At 44.6% G+C, this 21191-nt stretch overlaps 2 protein-coding genes across 2 annotated transcripts in view; one reads left to right on the plus strand and one right to left on the minus strand.

Annotated features, from left to right (window-relative positions):
- Positions 1–5543, plus strand: part of GGT5 (gamma-glutamyltransferase 5) — a 69029-nt gene extending 63486 nt beyond the window's left edge. Inside the window, exon 12 of the mRNA XM_066603569.1 lies at positions 2129–5543. Within this exon, the coding sequence (XP_066459666.1) occupies positions 2129–2275 (147 nt within the window). The 3' untranslated portion in view covers positions 2276–5543. The remainder of the gene's footprint in view (positions 1–2128) is intronic.
- Positions 5544–18512: 12969 nt separating this feature from the next.
- The window catches only part of GGT1 (gamma-glutamyltransferase 1), a 30774-nt gene continuing 28095 nt past the window's right edge, over positions 18513–21191 (minus strand). Inside the window, exon 12 of the mRNA XM_066601937.1 lies at positions 18513–18659. Within this exon, the coding sequence (XP_066458034.1) occupies positions 18513–18659 (147 nt within the window). The remainder of the gene's footprint in view (positions 18660–21191) is intronic.

A 21191-nucleotide genomic window follows, 5' to 3' on the forward strand; every position in this document is an offset into this window, starting at 1 on the left:
ATGAGGGCAGCTGAAGGCTGGGCAGGGACAATTTGGTGTACGCTGTGGACACTGTCGTGCGGGGGGGGGGGGGGGGGGGTTGGGCAGCATGTAACCCAGGAGAAGTGGCAGCGGAGTGTCATGCAGGCAGTGATTGTGCTTTGTTGGAGGTAGTGTGGTGCTTAGCTAAGGTATGCCATGCTAATGATGGCTTTTCAGAAGTAAAAGTTGTTGGGAGGGGGGGGGGGCCCACTCTTGCCGGTATTCTGGCTTAATAGTGGGACCTGTGAACTTGAGATGCAGCCCAACATGTAGCCCCTCGCCTGCCCTATCCGTTTCTGTGTCGTTCCCATCACTTTCTTGAATTGCCCAGATTTTCACACATGAAAACCTTAGCGAGCATCGGCGAAATACAAAAATGCTCGGGTCGCCCATTGACTTCAATGGGGTTCGTTACTCGAAACGAACCCTCGAGCATCGCGATAATTTCGTCCCGAGTAACGAGCGCCTGAGCATTTTGGTGCTCGCTCATCTCTAACAGCAACGTTATAAGTACATGAACCCTCCCATTGAGCGCAATGTTGTTAAAGGGGTGGTCTCGCGAAACCAAGTGGGGTTATACACTTCCGTATGGCCATATTAATGCACTTTGTAATATACATTGTGCATTAAATATGAGCCATACAGAAGTTATTCCACTTACCTGCTCCGTTGCTAGCGTCCTCGTCTCCATGGTTCCGTCTAAATTCGCTGGCAGCTTGCTTTTTTAGACGCGCTTGCGCAGTCCGGTCTTCTCCATTCAGCACGAGCCGCTTCAGTGTGCTCCCCGCTACAGCTCTTCTGCGCATGCGCAGACGAGCTGTCACTGCTCGGGAGCGCGCTGAAGCGGCCATTCTGCACCATCCTCTGTTAGAGGAAGGTGCAGAAACTGGAGCTGCCCAGCGGAGAAGACCAGCCCAGCCCAGCCCAGCCCAGCAGCCCCGAGAAGCCTCCCAGGTAAGTGATGGGTCGGGGGGGGCTGCCGCTGCGCCGGGCTGCGCTGCCGCTGCGCCGGGCTGCGCCGGGGGGGGGGGCTGCCGCTGCGCCGGGGGGGGGCTGCCGCTGCGCCGGGGGAGCTAGCGCTAGGCCGGGGGGGCTGTCGCTGCGATGGGGGGGGGCTGTCGCTAGGCCGGGGGGGCTGTCGCTGCGATGGGGGGGGCTGTCGCTAGGCCGGGGGGGCTGTCGCTGCGATGGGAGGGGCTGTCGCTAGGCCGGGGGGGCTGTCGCTGCGATGGGGGGGGCTGTCGCTAGGCCGGGGGGGCTGTCGCTGCGCCGGGGGAGCTAGCGCTAGGCCGGGGGGGCTGTCGCTGCGCCGGGGGAGCTAGCGCTAGGCCGGGGGGGCTGTCGCTGCGCCGGGGGAGCTAGCGCTAGGCCGGGGGGGCTGTCGCTAGGCCGGGGGGGCTGTCGCTAGGCCGGGGGAGCTAGCGCTAGGCCGGGGGGGGCTGTCGCTGCGCCGGGGGAGCTGTCGCTAGGCCGGGGGGGCTGTCGCTAGGCCGGGGGAGCTAGCGCTAGGCCGGGGGGGCTGTCGCTGCGATGGGGGGGGCTGTCGCTGCGCCGGGGGAGCTAGCGCTGGGGAGCCGGGGGCTAGCGCCGGTTACCTGCTGTCTGGTCGGCGGCTGCGATGCGTCCGGTTGCCATGGAGACACAGCTGGCGGCGTCTCGGGAGCGCGCACGTCGGGCTGCAGCGAGCGACTGGGAAAGAGCCGGCGGCCATCTTGAGGAAACTTTTATAACTTGCTGAAACGCTGGAACGGTAAGTAGAAACCAGCTAGAAATGTCATTTACAGGGGGGCTTAGTAATGTGTGTTTAATGGGGGGGACTGGGCAAAAAAAAAAATTAACTGCTTCCTCGAGACATCTCCTTTAATAAATTTATGTATTTATAGAAAAAGAATGTGCCCCCTCTACCTCCGTTGGTCATTGCCGCACCATCCTCAACCTGTGTTGCACCACCAATAGTTCCTCAGTTGTGTGCTTGATTTTATGTACTTGTTTGAATGAAACCCCTTAATTATTAGGAGGGCTGGTCACATACTTTTGGCTATCTATCTATCTATCTATCTATCTATCTATCTATCTATCATCAAAAGTGCTCTTTTATCTTTTACAGGCTATACAGAAGGGTCTCCATGATAAAAGACATAAGAATACTACATCTATGTATAAACTTAATGTGGTCCAAGGAATTTACAAAGAGGAAGACTGTTTATTTCCATACTCGGACATCAGGAAGTTCGGAAAGGCTGCAGGTTATTAAAACAGTAAATTGCCAAACTTAGCAGCTACAAGACCAAGCACACATACATGCAGGACTTTAAGTTGGCATATTACCACCTGCAATTACACTGTCTGCAATATAGTTTGCAGGGAACTTTCCACGAACTTCATAACGGACTCCGTTGGGACTACAAAGTATATCTAATAATTAGAAAATCCGGAGTAAAGGATTTTAGCAAAACCTCAACTTTATTATTTTATATAGGGCAAATCAGCAGATGGTGAGAGATCAACAGTTTGAAGCCGGAAAAATACTTTGCATAACTGAAACTTATTCTTATCACTTGTTGAATCACCCATTTATGGTTTAATAAAGTTAAAGATTAGCTAAAATCTAGTATTTGTACCTGTACCAGTACCTGTATTTGTTGAGGTGAGGAACTTGTAGCACCTAGATGATCATGTTTACAGTATTAGTTGCATATCCAATACCCTGGCATTTAGACTATTGTACTACTTTGTATATTTGTATTGTAAATGCTATTGCCTTTTTTTAGTAATGAATATGGTGGCAGGGGAGTCTGGACTTGAAAATCAGGCAAGTGATTTTAAGTTCTACCTCAACAAATGGTGGAAGCAATGTATAGGCAGCTCAACTACACAAAAAGTAGTACACATGAATACTGAGCGCATATGATATTTTTGTAACACAATTAATATATTCAGCTTGGAACTATCGGTTTAAAGGTTCCATAGTAATCTATAATAACCAGCGAGTCAGGCTCTTATGCTGTGGTTCCAGGGAGATAGACTCAGCACTCTTCATTTTATGCGACCCTGTAGCATGGACGGTGGGTGTGCATGTCTGTATTCTAAGGCTTTCCTTACACAGCAAAATTTGCTACAGAAATTCTGCAGCATTTACAGTCCAAAGTCAAGTGTAAGAGATTTCTAAAATCTCATTCACATGGTGCAGAAATTTTCCAGAACGAATCTACAATATGTCTATTTATGCTACAGATTGAAATACAATGGTTAAAATCCACAGCAGATCCACTGAAAATCCGCAGCAGATCTGCACCATTAAGGTTTTCCCACATATCTGCTGCGGGTCCTCTGCTGTGAAAATTCCGCAGCAGATACAGAGTATGTGAAGGCGGCCTTAGTGTATAGAATGGGCTCTTGAGTGTAAATACATTATTATTTTTGGTGCTATCCATATTTCTATATGACTTTATATCTATACACATTTCATTATGCAGCATGTCCTATGGAAGTCACTGAAATATGAAAAATCAGATCTGTATTCTAGATCTATATGACATCTTTACTACTGATCAATATAAAAATACTGACACTATTTTGGCAAATAAATATGGTGCAAATTACAAACAAAATCACCTGTATTCAGTGCCAGTATTCAGCTACTTACTTCAAGGCTAAATTGTGACTGAGCTGTAAAAATGAATCTGCCTACCATCCAGTGCAGTATTGCACTAACCACCTGCAGCACTGAATTGGTCCACTTGGTGGTGCTAACATCCTGCTTTCTAGAGTACAGCTCATTTCCACGTTTTTCTTTGACATAAGGCTGTACCCAGTGGAGTGCATGCCATTGTCTTGCAACCTTTGAAAGTGAAATAATCACAACCCTCTCTCCAACACTCCTTCCCCTTACCAGTATCAGGACTTAGCAGAATGTCTAATATTTCAACTTTTTTTTTAATTGGTCTTAAAGGAACTTGGCTATCTCCTGAGAATAGGTTATCAGTAGTATTCCCCCAGAAAACCCCTTTTGGGAGGTTTTCTGGCTTTATATAAGTAATGCTTAAATAAAACACTCATGGAGGCAACAGGCATCCTTGTCCCAGATTCATGCTGTCTGTGGCTCGGGCGGCATGAACCTGATGACAGAATCCCTTTGATCACAAAATAATTGAAAATGTATTCAACTTTCTAATAAATCATGGGGCTTCTTAACAAGGTCAGGATGCCAGTATTCTGGAATGCAAAAGTTACAATTTATGCACATGCGCCAAAACTGTGACATTTGGGGCTTGCATGCTGCACCCACCACTTCTTGAAAAAGTGGGTAGGGCCTAGTTTTAGGGGGTGTGACCCATCGTTACTACTATAATTTATGCCAGAAACGGGCATAGATTATACCAAAAACCTACTGTAGCTCCTGGCTGGAGGTGGATTTCATTTAGCACTTGCATATGTTGTCAGATAAAACAAATGTATTAAGAGGCTTGTGCTTCTTAATACATTCGTTACTTGTATCCCAGAGCAGGGTTTACTTTACGGTCCTTTTATATGGGAAGACCTGTTGGATGTAAATACCCAACAGGTCATCCCAGCGATAATCAATCCTGTGCTATTACACAAGAATGATCATTGCTAACTGAATGGAGGGGGAGCGGGTCTGGGATTGTCCCGGCCCACCCGTCTCCATTCACAGTAAGCAGACAGTTGTTCATAGGTGACCGACCGCCTGTTTACACGGGCCGATCCATCGTTCAGTTTTATGCATGCAGAAACTGAACGATGAACCAGAAGTCCCAGCAGCTTCAAGTTACACCTCTGCTATCTAACCATTGTATGAAAACAAACCTTCCCCCTATATGCAGCATGGTCTCTGATCTCAGCGTTCAGGTGCCACACGAGAAGTTACAGTAACAGACCTTTTCTAAATGTGTCAAAGTTCCCGCTTGTGTTTGACTCTGCTATGTGTCTGACCCTTAGGCCTGTGTTACATGAGCAAACGTGTATTTACGTGCATTGGGCATTTTTTTCTGTGCTTTTTTTCACGCGGAAGTCGTGCGCAATTGCTTGCACAAGGAACACGCACTGATGCGCTCAGTCATTGAAATGGCCAGTTCGTTTAAGGAGTTCGCGATGTGTTCCTATTCTGCACATTTGCACAGGATAATAGAGCAAGCTGCACATTTTTTTTTGCGCAAACAAAATACACTTATGTGAACAAACCCATTGAAATCAATGGATTGTAATAGAGCGTACTGCACTTTTTTTACACAACGCAACTACGCTCGCAAAATACACGCTTGTGCACAAATCCATTAAAATCAATGGTTTTTATTTTCTATGTATTGCACGCACAAAATCGTCGTGCTCAACTACATGTGCAAATATGTTAGTGTGACACAGGCTTTACTCTGTATATGAGTAGTTGTGGATTGCAAAAGCATAGATGATATTCCTATATTGTGTAACATTGTATTATACTCAACTATGAGAATATAATAAAACTATTTTTGCTAAAAGGAAAAAATAAATCATTTTTTTTAATTAACACATAATATGTAGGAATTTCTTTCTGCTTAAAAAATGTGCCTGTATGTTACAGAAAAATATTCTTCACCCACAGTATCCATCTAGACAATGTGTTTTGAACTACTTATTGCACTGCTCAATGTACTGCAGCAGCAGCTTTAGGCTGGATTCACACTAGGCGGATTTGCCATGGAAATTCCGTCCACAATTTCACCATGGCAAATCCGCCTATGGCCGCTAATCCTGGGATTAGCCAGCCATGTGGACGAGATTTCTCAGAAGTCTCGTCCACACAGGATGGCGAATCCGCCACGGCAAAGCCGGCCCTGCGGCGCAGATTCAACGGCCACAGCATGTTCATTTTTCTATTAGGTACTAGTAATATTATGCAGCCAGGGTGGGTGTAAGGGCACAATGTAAAGTATATACCTGTGTACATTATATCCCAGTGTGCACATATTTCCATGTGTATATCATGTGTGTATGTGTCAGTGTGTATATTTGTACCTGGATATATAGGCATGCAAACAGGTGGACACCAGCAGAAGATAAGGTCCAATTGCCTAGGGTTTATTTATACATTCAAAGTAACATTAGCTTGCTGCAGCAACAGAACTCAGAAATTAAATTAAATGTCCTTCATTTCGGGCTTTAGTAATAAGAATTTATACTGTGGTTCTCACCCAGCTTTCTACACAGTACACGATTTAGAGCAGTGTTTCTCTCTCTCACTGGTAGGGTTGCCACCCGGATGGTAATTCATGGGCCTGGCCGATATTTTGCCCGCCAGGCTGGTGCCGGTTTTTTTTTTACGGGACATATTACAGGCCTGTATTTTTAAATACCAGCCCCGACCGCCCATCTGACCCTGAGGCTGGTATTCTCTGTGATTCTGAACTCGGGTGCCGCAGCTCCCCGCTGGTAATCACACTGGGGAGGGGGGGGGGGGTCTAATACTCACCTTCCGCCGGCGATCTGGTGCATTTGCGGGTCCCTGTCGCTCCTGCAGGCCGCCGTGATGTTCTCTGTGCCGGCAGAGCATTTCTTTCTGGAAGCGGGGCTTGAATTCCCCGCCTCCAGAAAAGATAGTGCTCTGATCGGCTAGCCAGCGCCGGCGTCAGCCAATTAGAAGCCGGCGCTGGGTTAAGCAATCACAGCCATACAATGATGTCATTACTACTATTGCTGAGGGGGGGTTAATATTGCTGAAGGGGGGTTACTATTATTGTGGGGTTAATATTATTACTAAGGGCATTCATAATATTACAGAGGGGGGTTAATAATATTGTAGGGTTAATATTACTGTGGGGATTGCCATTTCAACTGGGGCTGAGAAGGTACAGGTCCATAAAATGGAAGAATCTGTCTCAAAATGGCCGCTAGATACAAAATGGAGCATTATAAGATGTAAATAAGCTTGTGTGTAGTGAAACAATAAATTTGCAAAAATAACTTTACAGCAGGGTATTCGGTGCAATGTCTAATGATTTGTTTTTTTCTTTCTATTCATCCGAGAACATTTGCCTGGTACAGCCGCTATCAGAAAAAACTCCCCCATGTCCTGAGCTTTGGGAAAAGAGCAAATCGTGCTGATAAGACGCTGCGATCATCCAAACTCACAAGAGAGAATAATCATTTGAAGGACATTTCACATATTTATTCTCACTGCGCTGATTGTTCAACAAAGCACAATTCTTGATGTTTTTCTAACCCAATAAGATTAACCTCGTGACTAATGACGTATTCCTTTCCTGTATTAAGAACTATACTCAGTCAATAAAGATTCAGTGTACGCGCCTTAAGCAGGGTGGGCTGAATACTTGCCGCGGCTCATCTCTACATATCTGTGAGAGCTAATTACTATAAATCATATAGTTTTTGGCCTCTCTGATGCATCCAGGTATGAACTAATTTGGAACCCAAGGCTTGAAAGGTTAATGTGACCGGTCATGTGTAACGAACCTTAACAACTGGCGTAGTCGGCAGGATTATTGATTGACGCTGATGATAACCATTGGACTGCGACACAGACCTGGATTGATGATATCAGCCGTGCCAAAGTCCGGGGACTGATCAACCCCATACAGCGCGGTAAGTCACATATATACATATATATGATGTCTACCGTGGTCTGTTTTGGCACGTTTGATTGTAGTCTGTCCTGCGGTCAGTCGTTATTTCAATGTACATTTGTTAAGCTGTCATCAATAGACATTGTTACCTCAGGTCTTGGGTAATCTTAAGTGACACCAAGGGACAGAATCGATAGATATAGGTACCTAAGTTGTTGTTGCAAATTTATTGTGTATTTAAAGATATCCATGAGTATAGGTTCCAGGGGGCGATTCTGACCTCCATTGGAAAAAGGGCTTGGATATTAGGTGTATTTAAAGATATCCATGAGTATAGGTTCCAGGGGGTGATTGAGCATAGGGCATCAGACGTGAAAGTCTTTGAACATCACGTGATTGAGCATAGTGTATGTTAAGAGAGACAAAAAAACTCACTTTTTGCGCTCCATCAAAAATTAACAGAATGTAGAAGTCTTACTTGTTGAGGGGTGCCTGGATTCCTGGCACCCCCAAAATCCCCAGAAGCAGAGAAGTTTCAACGATGCAAGAATATTCTTTAAAAGGATTTATTGAATAAAAAGACAGGTAGGTGGGTGTTGCAACGCGTTTCGGCTTATATCAAGCCTTTATCAAGCATAGGAAACAGTAGGACGATGGTCTCTATTTATAGCAAAAGCATACACAGAGGGTAAGGGGAAGGGGAGGGACAGGAAGGAGATTGACCACACTGCACATATTCCATATTGTGACCATAGTATTATAAATGGTTTCCCATCCTCTTATTTAGTGGCATGTCATTACAATTATTATTGTTTTATATATATATTAAAACATATATCCAATGTTGCTTCCCGATATCACAGTGGGACCCGGTCACATGACCGGGAGTCCGACTAGGAAGGGAAGCACTTGGTTGTTACACCAAGAGGCGGGGCATCCCCCAAGGACCGGTCAGACGCATATCGGGTATCTAGGGACGCAGGGGGGCGGTATCCCACTTGATTGAGCATAGGGCGTCAGACCTCCAGTGGAAAAAGGGCTCGGATATTAGAAACATGTTGAAGTTCTTTAAGAAGAAGTCCAGTGTTACTGGTCTCCTGGATCCTGTCCACTTGGTGTCATGTAGAGGAGGGAAGGAGTATGTGAAGAAGGTTAAGAAGTTATGTGAGATAGTGGGTATGCCGTCTGGTGGCAGGCTACAACCTGGATTGTGGTCAGAAATGTTGATTAAGTGTAGAGGGTCACTGAATGATGCTGGTTTATTGAAAGACGCTGAAATGTGGCATAAGGTTTCTGTACAGTTGAAAGCTGAAGGTTATGAGGAAGTTGAATGGATTGAAGAACATGTAAGGTCTTACAAGTACCGTAAGCCTGTCAGACCGCCTCCATACGAGGGCTCTGATAAGACTGATGATGTTCCACATTGGATGTGCACAAGGTGTGGAATTCAAAACCAAGCATATGTGTTTATCTATGAGTCTAAATGCAGGGAATAGTTCATATTCACAGAGAGCTGACAGCCGTTTTACAAAGGTGGGGGCTGTCGGAGAAGGCTTGAAAAGTGTGTTAGCTGATAATGAAGGAATTGTAGTTAATAGACGTTTGCTCAAGTTTGCAGAGAAAGATGTTTCAGTAAGTAACGTAAAGTTGAAGTAAGAAAGTTGCAGATTCAAGATGGCGATTATTCATATGCTTTGAGTTGAAGACAAAGGAAGGCAGTCCTTCTCCACCACATCTGAGGGCACCGCCCCGGCCGTGTCATGGACGATGTTTTTCTCCCTTTTGTCCTGCCCCTAGATGGCCGTGTTGTTATTGGGGCCAATACCAGTCGATATATCTTGATACGTGTCTAGTATGTAGTATTCCTGGACCCTCCCGTCACCATCGCCCAGTCAGGCCACGCCTTCAGTGGCCATTTCAGTGCCAGCCATAGCCCAGCGGCCATTTTAGCATCTGTTGTAACAATACCTTCAGTTACCCCTCAGATGTCATCTTAGCTCCGCAGCAGAAATGAGCTGGCTTCTCATCTCCCATCTATGTATGTTTTTACCTGGCATACCAATTCTTTGAACTGCAATGACGAGTGCCTTTTCTGAATTTTGCATAGAAACATTCAAGTCCCCTCATTGCGCCTGCAAATAGCCTCCTCCCGATTAGCTGTTCTGCAGTCTGTGTTTAGCACCCCCATCCCAAGTAGGTCTGTGCTTAAAATTTCCCATGAATGTAGTTGTTGCTGGAAAAATCTTTTCCACTTTGCAAGGGGGAAAAATGGAGGAGAAAGGGAATCCTCTAGTCTGTGTCCCCCTATGACATGAAGCAAGTTCATGCAGAGTCTGCAGACAATTATGTGACAATTAACCACCGTGCTGTCTGTCCTGTATGTTTTAATGTCATAACATTGTGTCATTGCTGTACGTGTTGTCCATTCCTCATAAGTCAGATACTGCTGAGAAGAAAGGTCGGAAGGGGAGGGTCAATATGTGATAATATATATATCGGAGTACATAGAGGGTTAATGCTTGATCTATTAGAAGCCGCAGCTAGTCCGGAGCAGGTCCTCCCCCTTGTCTCCAATCTCCCCCCCCCCCCTTCCCTTTGGTTTTCTTCATCTAACTCTCAAGGCCAAAGATTAGAGAAGTTTGCTTGAATAGAATAGAACCCGTAATGAATCCAGTGAATCTTACTGTTTTTGCTGTTCTTTGTGTAAATGTCAGTTCTGTAATTGGTTGGACATGTGCATAATTGCTAGATGTGTGTTCCTTTTATGGGAAATATTAGTGTTGTGGAATCTGTTGTACATCTCTAGTATTACAGACAGTTAAAGTTTGACTGTTTCCAGGGAGAGGTGGTAGTGATTGAATGCATTTGTTTGCAAGATGAGGACAGTTGCATCATATGCGTTATCTCCTGGTGTGAACGGTGTGCATCTTAGTGCAATGTATCCACAATTTCCTGAACTCTGTAACGGCACAAACATTGTGTGTGTGGTGAATCATAGGCATTTGAATGAGAGAGACAGACTTGACCGCATGGATGGATGAGAGTTAATGACCCGTGTTCAGACGATGCAGATATTGACTGGGGATACAATTTCCCCTCCTCCCCCCTGCATATGCAGACTGTAAATTTTCAATGTGGATAGATGTTTGTAGAATATTCTACCCTAATGTAATTCATGTCTCTGTTATTGGTACTGATATCTTACAGGCCTTATCTGCATCCACCAAATTCCCACCGGATAGATCGGTACGGGTTGAGACCTCAGGTGCCAGTTCAGAAGAGTTTTGTAAACTAACTGCTCCAACAAACACCCCTCTTTTTTCCAGTCCAGAAAAAAATGCTGAAGGGTCAGCCAGGCGCCTACCACATGTAGGCGCTGTGTGCTGTCGGCGCTGTGTGATGTAGGCACTGTGTGCTGATGAGGTGTCAGTCAGACACCTACGGCATGTCGGTGCTGTGTGCTGATAATTTGGAAGCCTGCCAACAGGCCACAATTTCACTGTTAATTTTTCTTGCAGAAATGACAAAGTCCAGTCCTGCAAAATAAAGGTTGTTCTCCTGGGTCATTGTTTAGGCCAAGGAACTGGACATCTGACAGAGGAACAAAAGGCTGTTCTCCAGGTCATACCTGTACCTATACATGTTGCCAAACTCCGCACCTTTCTGGGCCTTGTTTCATACTGCTGCCCATGAATCCACTCGGTTTCCTCTCTTATGCAACCACTCTATGACTGTCTTTCAATTATTCTTTTCTCTCTCACCTCTGAAGCAGCTCTCTAGTCTTGGGTATTCCCAACTACTCTTTACCCTTTACTCTTTTCTGTACTGAACTTTCTAGCCATGTGACGGCAGTGTTGACACAAAAGCACGGAGGACAACCACGGCCACTTGGATACTACTCAATGAGGGTGGATCCAGTGGCTCGAGGAGCTCCCTCATGTGTTTGTGCGGTGGCAGCAGTACAGGCAATGGTTGACAAACCTTCTGAGTTGGTATTGGACTATACCCCCCCCCCCCCCACACCCCCCCATTCCTTAGTGGTCCTCACCCCTCATGTCATTCGGACCATACTCACGCAAGTGCAACCCAAGCACTTATCTCTGGCCTGTCAGATCCGGCTACAATGTGCTCTTTTGAACCTGGCTACTCTTCTTTTAATTGAGTATCCTGGTTCACAGGGGGGAGGAGAAGGCATAGGTGATCTAGGTATTGCAGATCAGCTATTTTTAAATTGTTTGCAACAAGGTTCTGATCTATTTGAAATAGAATATCAGCCTGATTGTCTAGCAGTGATGCAACAAGAAAATGTAAGTTTTAAGAGGTTACTGAAGCCCCTGTTAACAATGCATATTTTGAGTTGTTTTTTATAGATGGTCCCAGGGTGATGGACGACTCCACACTGGATATGCAGTGGTCACACAACAAGATGTCCTAAAAAGCAGAAGCTCTGCCTCCGCATGTTTCAGGACAAGAAGCAGTACTGAAGGCCCTCACTGGGGCGTGTAGAGTGGTAGAAGGTAAGATGGCAACCTTTTACACTGACTCCCGGTATGCATTTGGCATAGCTCATGATTACGGCCCAACATGGAAGGCCAGACAGCTTGTTACCTCAGCAGGACAGCCAATTAAGAATGGTGCAGCGGTGCAAAGTCTCATGGAAGCCCTACTGCTACCTGACAAAGTGGAAAGCTCACACCAATTCCTACACCGGAGAAGCAAGAGGCAACGCCATCACAAACCACACAGCGAAGGCAGTGGCCCTGAAGCCGTGGAAGAAAAGAAGAAAAGAAGAATTTGATATAAACCTTGGACTTTGACTACTTTGATATGAACTTGGACTTTGATACAAACTTTGGACTTTGCTAAAAATGTTGGACATTGATATGCTAAGGACTTTACAGTTACAAGCCAGCAATGAAGAAAAAAGACAAATGGACTAAATATGGGAGCAGCAGAAATGGGACGGTCAACAGAACTTGCCTACCACGGTCCCTGTGCCCCATGATGGCCCAGCTGATGCACGGAAAGACACACCTACCGGGGGTCTAGATGTCCGCCTTGAGGTCGTGTCCTCTGGCCTGCTCCGTCACCTCCGATGCCGTCCGACATGGCGTGCCCACAAAGGTCTTTCTGACTTTATTTCTGGTGATGTCGCCTCCTGTGGCTAGAAACGCGCTGACGCCAAAATCTGCGATCTGCACTGAGCCGTCTTAACCCAGGGGGATGTTTCCAGCCTTAACATCCCTGTTGATCTGGCCGTTCTTATGCAGGTACTCCAGGCCTTCCAGCACCTCCCTCAGCATGGTGGCGATGCTCGCCTCATCCAACACCCCGTTCAAAGCAGCAATGATGTCAACGCTTGAGCAAGGACGGGTGGCTCCTGGGTTTTCTGTAGCTGCTGTATCATTTGTCCAATTTTGCATGATCTTTGCCGTAAGCAACAGGGCAGAAGTAAATTTGCCACATAACGCTTGCCTAGACCACTCTACCCATTTCAGGGATTGCAAATTGGCTACATTCAGCTCCCACTTGTTGGGAAGTATGAATATGTGCTTGTTGTTGATTTCTTTTCAGGTTGGAGACCTACCCTGTTACCAAAGTAAATAAGCAGGTAACTGTACAGAAGCTCATGAATGAGATAATCCGCAGATATGGGGTACCGGAAGTAATTGAGTCTAACAAAGGTACAAATGTCACAGGTGAAATAATGCAATACATCATGTCTGCTTTGGGTATATTCCAGGCTTTTCACACACCCTACCGTCCACGGAGTAGTGGGAAAGTAGATCCATGGGCAATGAAGGAAACTGGCAAATCTTGAATTGAGTGTCTTCCATTAGTTTTTCTTTTTCTCCGGAGGATACATGCCACAGTAGCCAAGTTTGGGAAATGATTCTCTTGTTAATTTTGTCATAGGTCTCTCCAAGGAATTGTCAATAACGCATTCCGTGGTCTCTGCTTCTCTCTCAGGTCCTACAGACAAGCGTCACAATCTGAAACCAGGTGGCAGGTTTGATCCACATACATGTGTATATATATAGATGCAATCAGAGTGCCAAGGGGGGGTGCCAGATGAGTTTAAAGCCAGGGATCAAGTTAAGGCCGGATTTGAGTCCCTGTTTGGAATAGTAACCATCAATAAGAATGTTTATATATATATTACAACCAGCAGGGGTTCGTGAGCTATACAAGAGATGCACTTTAGGGGCTTGCTGATCAGTTGGGCCCCACGGCCACCATGGCTTTCCGGAACAGAGTGGCTCTGGATATTATGCTAGCCGAGAAAGGTGGTGTTTGTAAAATGATTGGTGAAACTTACTGTACGAATATTCCAGATAATACAGGCCCCACAGGTAAAGTGACTATCGCAATAAAGAAATTGGCCACATTGTCAGAAGAGCTGAAGCGTAATTCTGGGATAACTAACCCCCTGGGATGAGTGGTTTGTATGGACCGGACAATGGAAACAATTCTTGATGCAGATAGGTATAGGGATTCTGGTTACTCTTATCATACTCCTGCTACTTTCTGTCTGTATTGTGCCCTGCATAAAACGCTCCTGTGCTAAGCTTACAGATCAGATGGTACCTGTCGCCCCCGTATACGTAGATATAGAAACCCCAGGCGATGGCTATATGCCTATGATACAACAGAGCGATTTGTCCCCTTATGGATCTGTCTCAGCAGAAGCAGGGGTGACCACTCTAGTCTCCCAGCCATTAGAATAGAGTAGCATGTGTGTTATAGATCCCTTCTGTGTCTATTAGGTCTTCGCGTTTAGTTAGTTAGGATTAGTTGTCGGGGAAGGGATTAGCCCTTGGACAGCTGACCAACAATGATAGGTAGGGCATAGATCATAAGCTAGAGATAGGGAAAGCAAACCTTACCCCGTCCAGTAGCAGTTATAAGGTATTGTTTATTTTGAGACAGTTTCTAGGGGGATTTGAGAAGGTACAGGTCCATAAAATGGAAGAATCTGTCTCAAAATGGCTGCTAGATACAAAATGGAGCATTATAAGATGTAAATAAGCTTGTGTGTAGGGAAACAATAAATTTGCAAAAATAACTTTACAGCAGGGTATTCGGTGCAATGTCTAATGATTTGTTTTTTTCTTTCTATTCATCCGAGAACATTTGCCTGGTACAGCCGCTATCAGAAAAAACTCCCCCATGTCCTGAGCTTTGGGAAAAGAGCAAATCGTGCTGATAAGACGCTGCGATCATCCAAACTCACAAGAGAGAATAATCATTTGAAGGACATTTCACATATTTATTCTCACTGCGCTGATTGTTCAACAAAGCACAATTCTTGATGTTTTTCTAACCCAATAAGATTAACCTCGTGACTAATGACGTATTGCTTTCCTGTATTAAGAACTATACTCAGTCAATAAAGATTCAGTGTACGCGCCTTAAGCAGGGTGGGCTGAATACTTGCCGCGGCTCATCTCTACATATCTGTGAGAGCTAATTACTATAAATCATATAGTTTTTGGCCTCTCTGATGCATCCAGGTATGAACTAATTTGGAACCCAAGGCTTGAAAGGTTAATGTGACCGGTCATGTGTAACGGTCCTTAACAGGGCCACTGTGTCAAGTGATGCAGCAGCCAGCGAGACTGCGACCACTAGAGGCCACTGGATGCCCGGAGGTCAAATAAAATGCTGTAATAAGCGACATCCCTTTTTTTACAATGGCCGGTAATTTTTCGTGACAAAGGTGACAACCCTACACACTAAACTTGCCCCCTAGCCCACTTTCCACACCCTCCTTTAATTAAAAACATCCTGGGCTCTTGGTTTCGTTGAGAGACCTGGACTGGAGTCTGGGAGTGACCCTCCAAGCCGGACCTTCAGTCCACTTTTGTGTAGAAACCAGCATGGAAACAGCCAGGTGGTCTAACATCAAGATCTACAACCTGCTTTTAGTTTCCAGTAGATCACAATCTAACATTAGGTCACCACTGATTTAGAGTATATAAGATGCATTCATAAGGTTTTTAATATACAAATATGGGTGCCCGGAGGTCAAATAAAATGCTGTAATAAGCGACATCCCTTTTTTTTACAATGGCCGGTAATTTTTCGTGACAAAGGTGACAACCCTACACACTGAACTTGCCCCCTAGCCCACTTTCCACACCCTCCTTTAATTAAAAACATCCTGGGCTCTTGGTTTCTTTGAGAGACCTGGACTGGAGTCTGGGAGTGACCCTCCAAGCCGGACCTTCAGTCCACTTTTGTGTAGAAACCAGCATGGAAACAGCCAGGTGGTCTAACATCAAGATCTACAACCTGCTTTTAGTTTCCAGTAGATCACAATCTAACATTAGGTCACCACTGATTTAGAGTATATAAGATGCATTCATAAGGTTTTTAATATACAAATATGGAAAAGAATCACATAATACAACACGTTATAAAAGTTTTAAATTTAATGGACGGAGACTGTACAATAAAACTCATACATGGAATCTGGTAGGAAACTAGTGGAAAGAGAAATAGCTCCAAAATTTCCAAGAGGAATCAAATTTGCCACCTGCTAATAAGTATGTAAAGCATAGTTTATAAAGAACCTGCTAATATAATACCTATAAATGCAGTGAGCAAGCAAGAACTATTTTAAATGAAGTAGACTAACAGTAACGATTTACATCATAGTACACAATGGGCTTTTCGGCTGGATATCGGGAGCTTTCTGCAACTAGTACTTCTTGGTTTTCATCCTGCCCATCCCTTATTGAACTTTTAATATTTCATGTTTTATGCCTAAAATCTTTTAATGGCAGTTTTTTGAAGCGGAGTGTGGATTGCCAGAACAGTACTTTGATGTTGCTCTTATGTTCTATAGTTTGTGGCCACTTGCCAGAGGTTTGCCTTCCATATTAGAAAATGTAAAAAGCTAGTTTCACACACATTTTTCCACTTCCAGTAATGCCAAGAAAGCTATACCGCAGTAGTTCTGCAACATATCCATCCCACAACCTTCACCTTGATGTAGACCTTATGTCAGCCAGAGGCCATGATGTGTTATTAAATGGCAAACAGCTGATCTCCAGAAAGAGATGGGCAAATCTTCTGTAATGTTCTTCCTCCCCGAGTGAGCAATCGTTAAAAGGCACACATTGTATTGTTTAGTGCAGTCTTGGCATTATCATGCGATCCCATTGTCAGTCCTATGCCATAACATGACATGCAGTCCCAGTATATAGCAGCATTGTAAGGATTCCTTCATTTTATTCCAAATTGTGAATACAATTTCTATGAAGAACACAGGATTCAATGTTTGTGCATGTGTAGATTGATTCTAGGGTTGACGGGAGTCTCAGAAGGGTTCGAGGATGATGGGCCAAGGGGATTTGGGTGAGCTAGAAAAAGACGTCGGACTAGGCATCAGGTGAGGCCTGGTACTGGAAGTCCCCACCATTACTGGATGTTTCTCATAATGCTCTTGGTCACATCGGGACAGTCCAGTTCAGTGCAAAAAAGCAGACATTTGTATTCTGGGAAACAGGAACTTTAATGCTCAAGATGCGGAAATAAACAGTCACTCACGGTCCCGTCGGGGGTAGTGTGGCTACACTTAGGAGTGGGAATGCAGCAGTTTGTCTGAGCATGCAGTTCTGAAAACACCCTAAAGCTTTGAGTCTAGTTTGCTTCTTTCTACAGGCAAAACCCCCTCGTTAAGGTAGAGTTGCGCAGGGCAACGAGTCCCATGGATGCCGTTGGCGCATGTGTTGCCAAAGAATATCACTGGGCCAAAGGTTTCATGTCCACGGGCGGATTTGATTTGCTGACCCTTTGGTCCGGAAAATAAATCACAGCATGCTCCATTTTTTTCTGTGGATCCCGGAGGGACAGCTTCCATTGAAGTCAATGGAAGGTGTCCGCTCCACAGCACACCTGCAGCTGACACTACAGATGGAAGCTGTCCGCTCCGCAGCACACCTGCAGCTGACACTACTGCCGCGGATCCTCGGGGAAAGCAGGAGTCAAATAAAAAAAAGTGCTGCGCATGGCGCTCCCGCACGCTTTTGCAGTGCAGAAGAAAGAAGATCCGGACAGGAGGGAGAAGACCCAGACAGGTCTGCAGAAGACCCGAACAGGTAAAAAAAGTTTAGCCGCGGGCAGGATTGGCTCCCGCAGGCGCCCATGGACACGAGGCCTTAAGAGTACGTCTCCTTCAGACGCTGATCTCTGCTACACTACACTGCATCCGGTTTACCCGGGGACTTCCAGTGTGAACCTAGCCATGCCATACCCCAAGAGTGAGAAGAGTTAAATAACATAATCACAGGTTAAGGCCCTCTTACACGGAATGATTATTGTTAAACAACAATTGTCCAAACAAGCGAAAGTGAATGATAATCGTTCAGTCTAAATGTAGCTGAGGACCAAACGATGAATCGTTCACTTCTCATCTGTCGTTCATTTTATGCACGCCTAAAAATCATTGTTGGCTCGTTCACATATTGTTCAGTTTAAATAGCGCTCGTTCAGTCCTTGTATTTACTTATACAGCAAATGTGAACAACTGAACCATTTCTTGTTTGAACGAGCCGACGATATACCTGCCTGTTTACTCGTTCAAATGATAAATCATTTGGTGAAAAGGGACCCTTATGTACATTACACTAGGTGGCAGCAACACTAAAGAAATACTTCTACTATCCTCGTACAGGCTATCACATGAAACGAATGGTGTCTAACAGAAGTCCAGAAATTCTTGTTGTAAGGAGACCCCACCCCCTTACATATCCTTAGGTAGAGATTACACACTTGGTCAATAGTACTTGGTCCCTGAGTCAAAGTGTCTTTAAATATATTGAAAGAAATTTGAAATCCACTGAACAAAAGGTGCACATAGACTCCAATAAGCAGCTCACAGTCAGTTGACGGTGTAAGTTAAGGTCAGTAGCCTGCAGGAAACCCTCCTTTTCTGCTGTCTGAAGCTGCAGCCCATTTACCATTGGTCCGTACTATAGCCTGGACCACGGCTCCAGCTCTTCTTGAATGCACTACATGATGATTCCGCTTTAAGAGCTCATTTACTATAGTCTGGGGAAAAAAACACATAAAACATAATTAGTAAAGCAGACATTCAGGGCTATTCACAAACCTCACAATCCGTATAGCTGCCCCCACCATTCCTTAGGTCACATCCAAGCTTTGCCAAATTTTGTATCAGACATACTGCTGGATTACATTGTGACAAAGTCTGCCATGTCTTACAATGTCACCTTAGTGTCACCAATGTAGGCCTATCATCCCTGTTTATCAAGAGGCTGTAACATAGGGAGATATAAAATTGGATCTACTGAATTGGTACTACAAGATTCAGGGGAATAAAACGAACCCCCTGCTAAATATTGCATGCTTAAAGCAGGGGTAAGTGCAGAGCCAGTTAAAGAAGATTAAAATCGATAAAATCGCCGGGCCTAGATGGGATACACCCAAGGGTTCTAAGGGAACTAAGTGATGTAATAGCTAGACCGCTATTTCTTATATTTATGGACACTATCAAGTCCAGGGTTGTACCATTGGATTGTGTGATTGTGCTCAGTGAGAGAAACCAAGTAATCTTGTAGATATGATACCTTTTAATGGCTAACAAAAATGCATGATGTTACAGCAAGCTTTTGGGGATATCGCCCCCTTTGTCAGGCTATTGAATGAAACTAGTTAGGATGGCACATAATTATGACATACAGATGAGGAGGGGGGAACACATTCATCTTGATCTAAATAAATGTTTATACAGAAATTTGAGACTGTTTTGCACTCAAAATTTAAAACAGACAAACAGAGCGGAGACATACATCATAAATCAGTCCACTGAGCTCAGGACAGTTTTATGATGCGTCTTATCTTTCCTTCAACCTGCACATGAAAGGAGATGCAGCACGACCTAGAATTAGGATTTGTAGGAGGACACTCCTCTTCACCTCCTTCAGACCTTTCATATTTTCCACTTATGCAAGAATCCCAGGCTGAGGTTCAATCATGACCATAAATTTGTACTCCCAAATTATTCTGTGATGATGCGACTTGAATTGCCCTTCAGTATAATAACTCATCTGGTCTATGCGGTGTCTCTGACCACAAAAATGTTTTGCCACAGGTAGTTCTGTCTTTCCCTCTGTAATTGAGGAAAAACTATATCTGGATTTATCTAAAGCATTTGACACTGTGCCGTATAATAGGTTGATAAATAAAATGAGACAGCTCGGTCTTGGCGAAAACGTGTGTATCTGGGTTAATAACTGGCTCAGAGATAGAAAGCAGAGGGTGGTAATAAATGATTCGTACTCTGATTGGGCCACCGTTGCTAGAGGGGTGCCACAGGGTTCAGTACTATGCCCCATTCTGTTCAATATATTTATCAATGACCTGATAGAGGGGCTGCACAGCAAAATATCAATATTTGCAGATGATACAAAATTATGCAAGATAATTAAAACAATGGAGGACAATGTGCGGCTACAAAAAGACCTAGATAAGCTGGGGGCTTGGGCAGAAAAATGGCAAATGAAGTTCAATGTTGATAAAGGTAAGGTTATGCACATGGGCAGGAGAAACGGATGTCACCAATATACACTAAATGGAATCACAAATGGTCGGTTAGTCACAGCACACGCTTCACCTTAGATTGTAAGGAAGGATATCATCGCATAGGTGGTGCACGCTCGTCACAATCCTGGATCCCTGGATCAGAAGTATGTCAATCCAATGAAGAAGAGAAAAGCAGCACTCCAGGGGATAAAATCAAATTGGTATCTTTATTGTGCCCATGAACAATGTTTCGACCCTGCTCCAAAGGGTCTTTGTCAAGTTCTGAATCACATATACAGACATACACCATTAAATAGCAACAATAGCCACACCTCCACCAATCACAGGACAATACATCATTAGCCCATTAAAACAGAAAACATGCTATAGGTCGACTCAGTGCATATAACGCAGGTGATAAATACCTAATTGATTTCATCAGTACCTTCATGTCATACATTGTGCTGCAAACCTGTGGACCTATTCACCAGTGATGTCGCATGCTATTAGCGTCACTATCCCCATCCCGTGAGATCTCATTGAAGATCTTGCGATATCTCGAGTAAGATGCACAACTTGGCCCTATGGGCCAAGTCCCAATACATAGCGATCGCGCATGCGTGGAAATTCGCTGCTTCTATGTGAAACGTCACATCTCCACAGCGAAACCATAGTACGTGCACGTCAGCAGCATAACCAACGCAAAGCTGACATGCCCGTATAATGATCCTTTGCTAGTAAATAGTGATGCAGTTAGTGCGCATGTGCGAGATTCACCAGTTCTCGCGTGTCTCGCCTCATCACCATAACGTAAATTGCGCACATCTACGCCAACAGCGTACACCATATGCGGTAAGCTTATCAACGTGTGTTAACCTCAATAACTCAGTTTGGCTCTACGTAGTATCATAATATAGGGAAATCGTCAGATTACCAATGTGTACATACAGTCACATATTACCGATATTAACTAGGATCTGATAGTTAGAGGCACAACAATTAACCATCAATATACCATATACTGGCAACCAAGTGCAT

This window comes from Eleutherodactylus coqui, chromosome 5, assembly GCF_035609145.1.
Source record: "Eleutherodactylus coqui strain aEleCoq1 chromosome 5, aEleCoq1.hap1, whole genome shotgun sequence".
In the NCBI taxonomy this organism is placed as follows: Eukaryota; Metazoa; Chordata; class Amphibia; order Anura; family Eleutherodactylidae; genus Eleutherodactylus; species Eleutherodactylus coqui.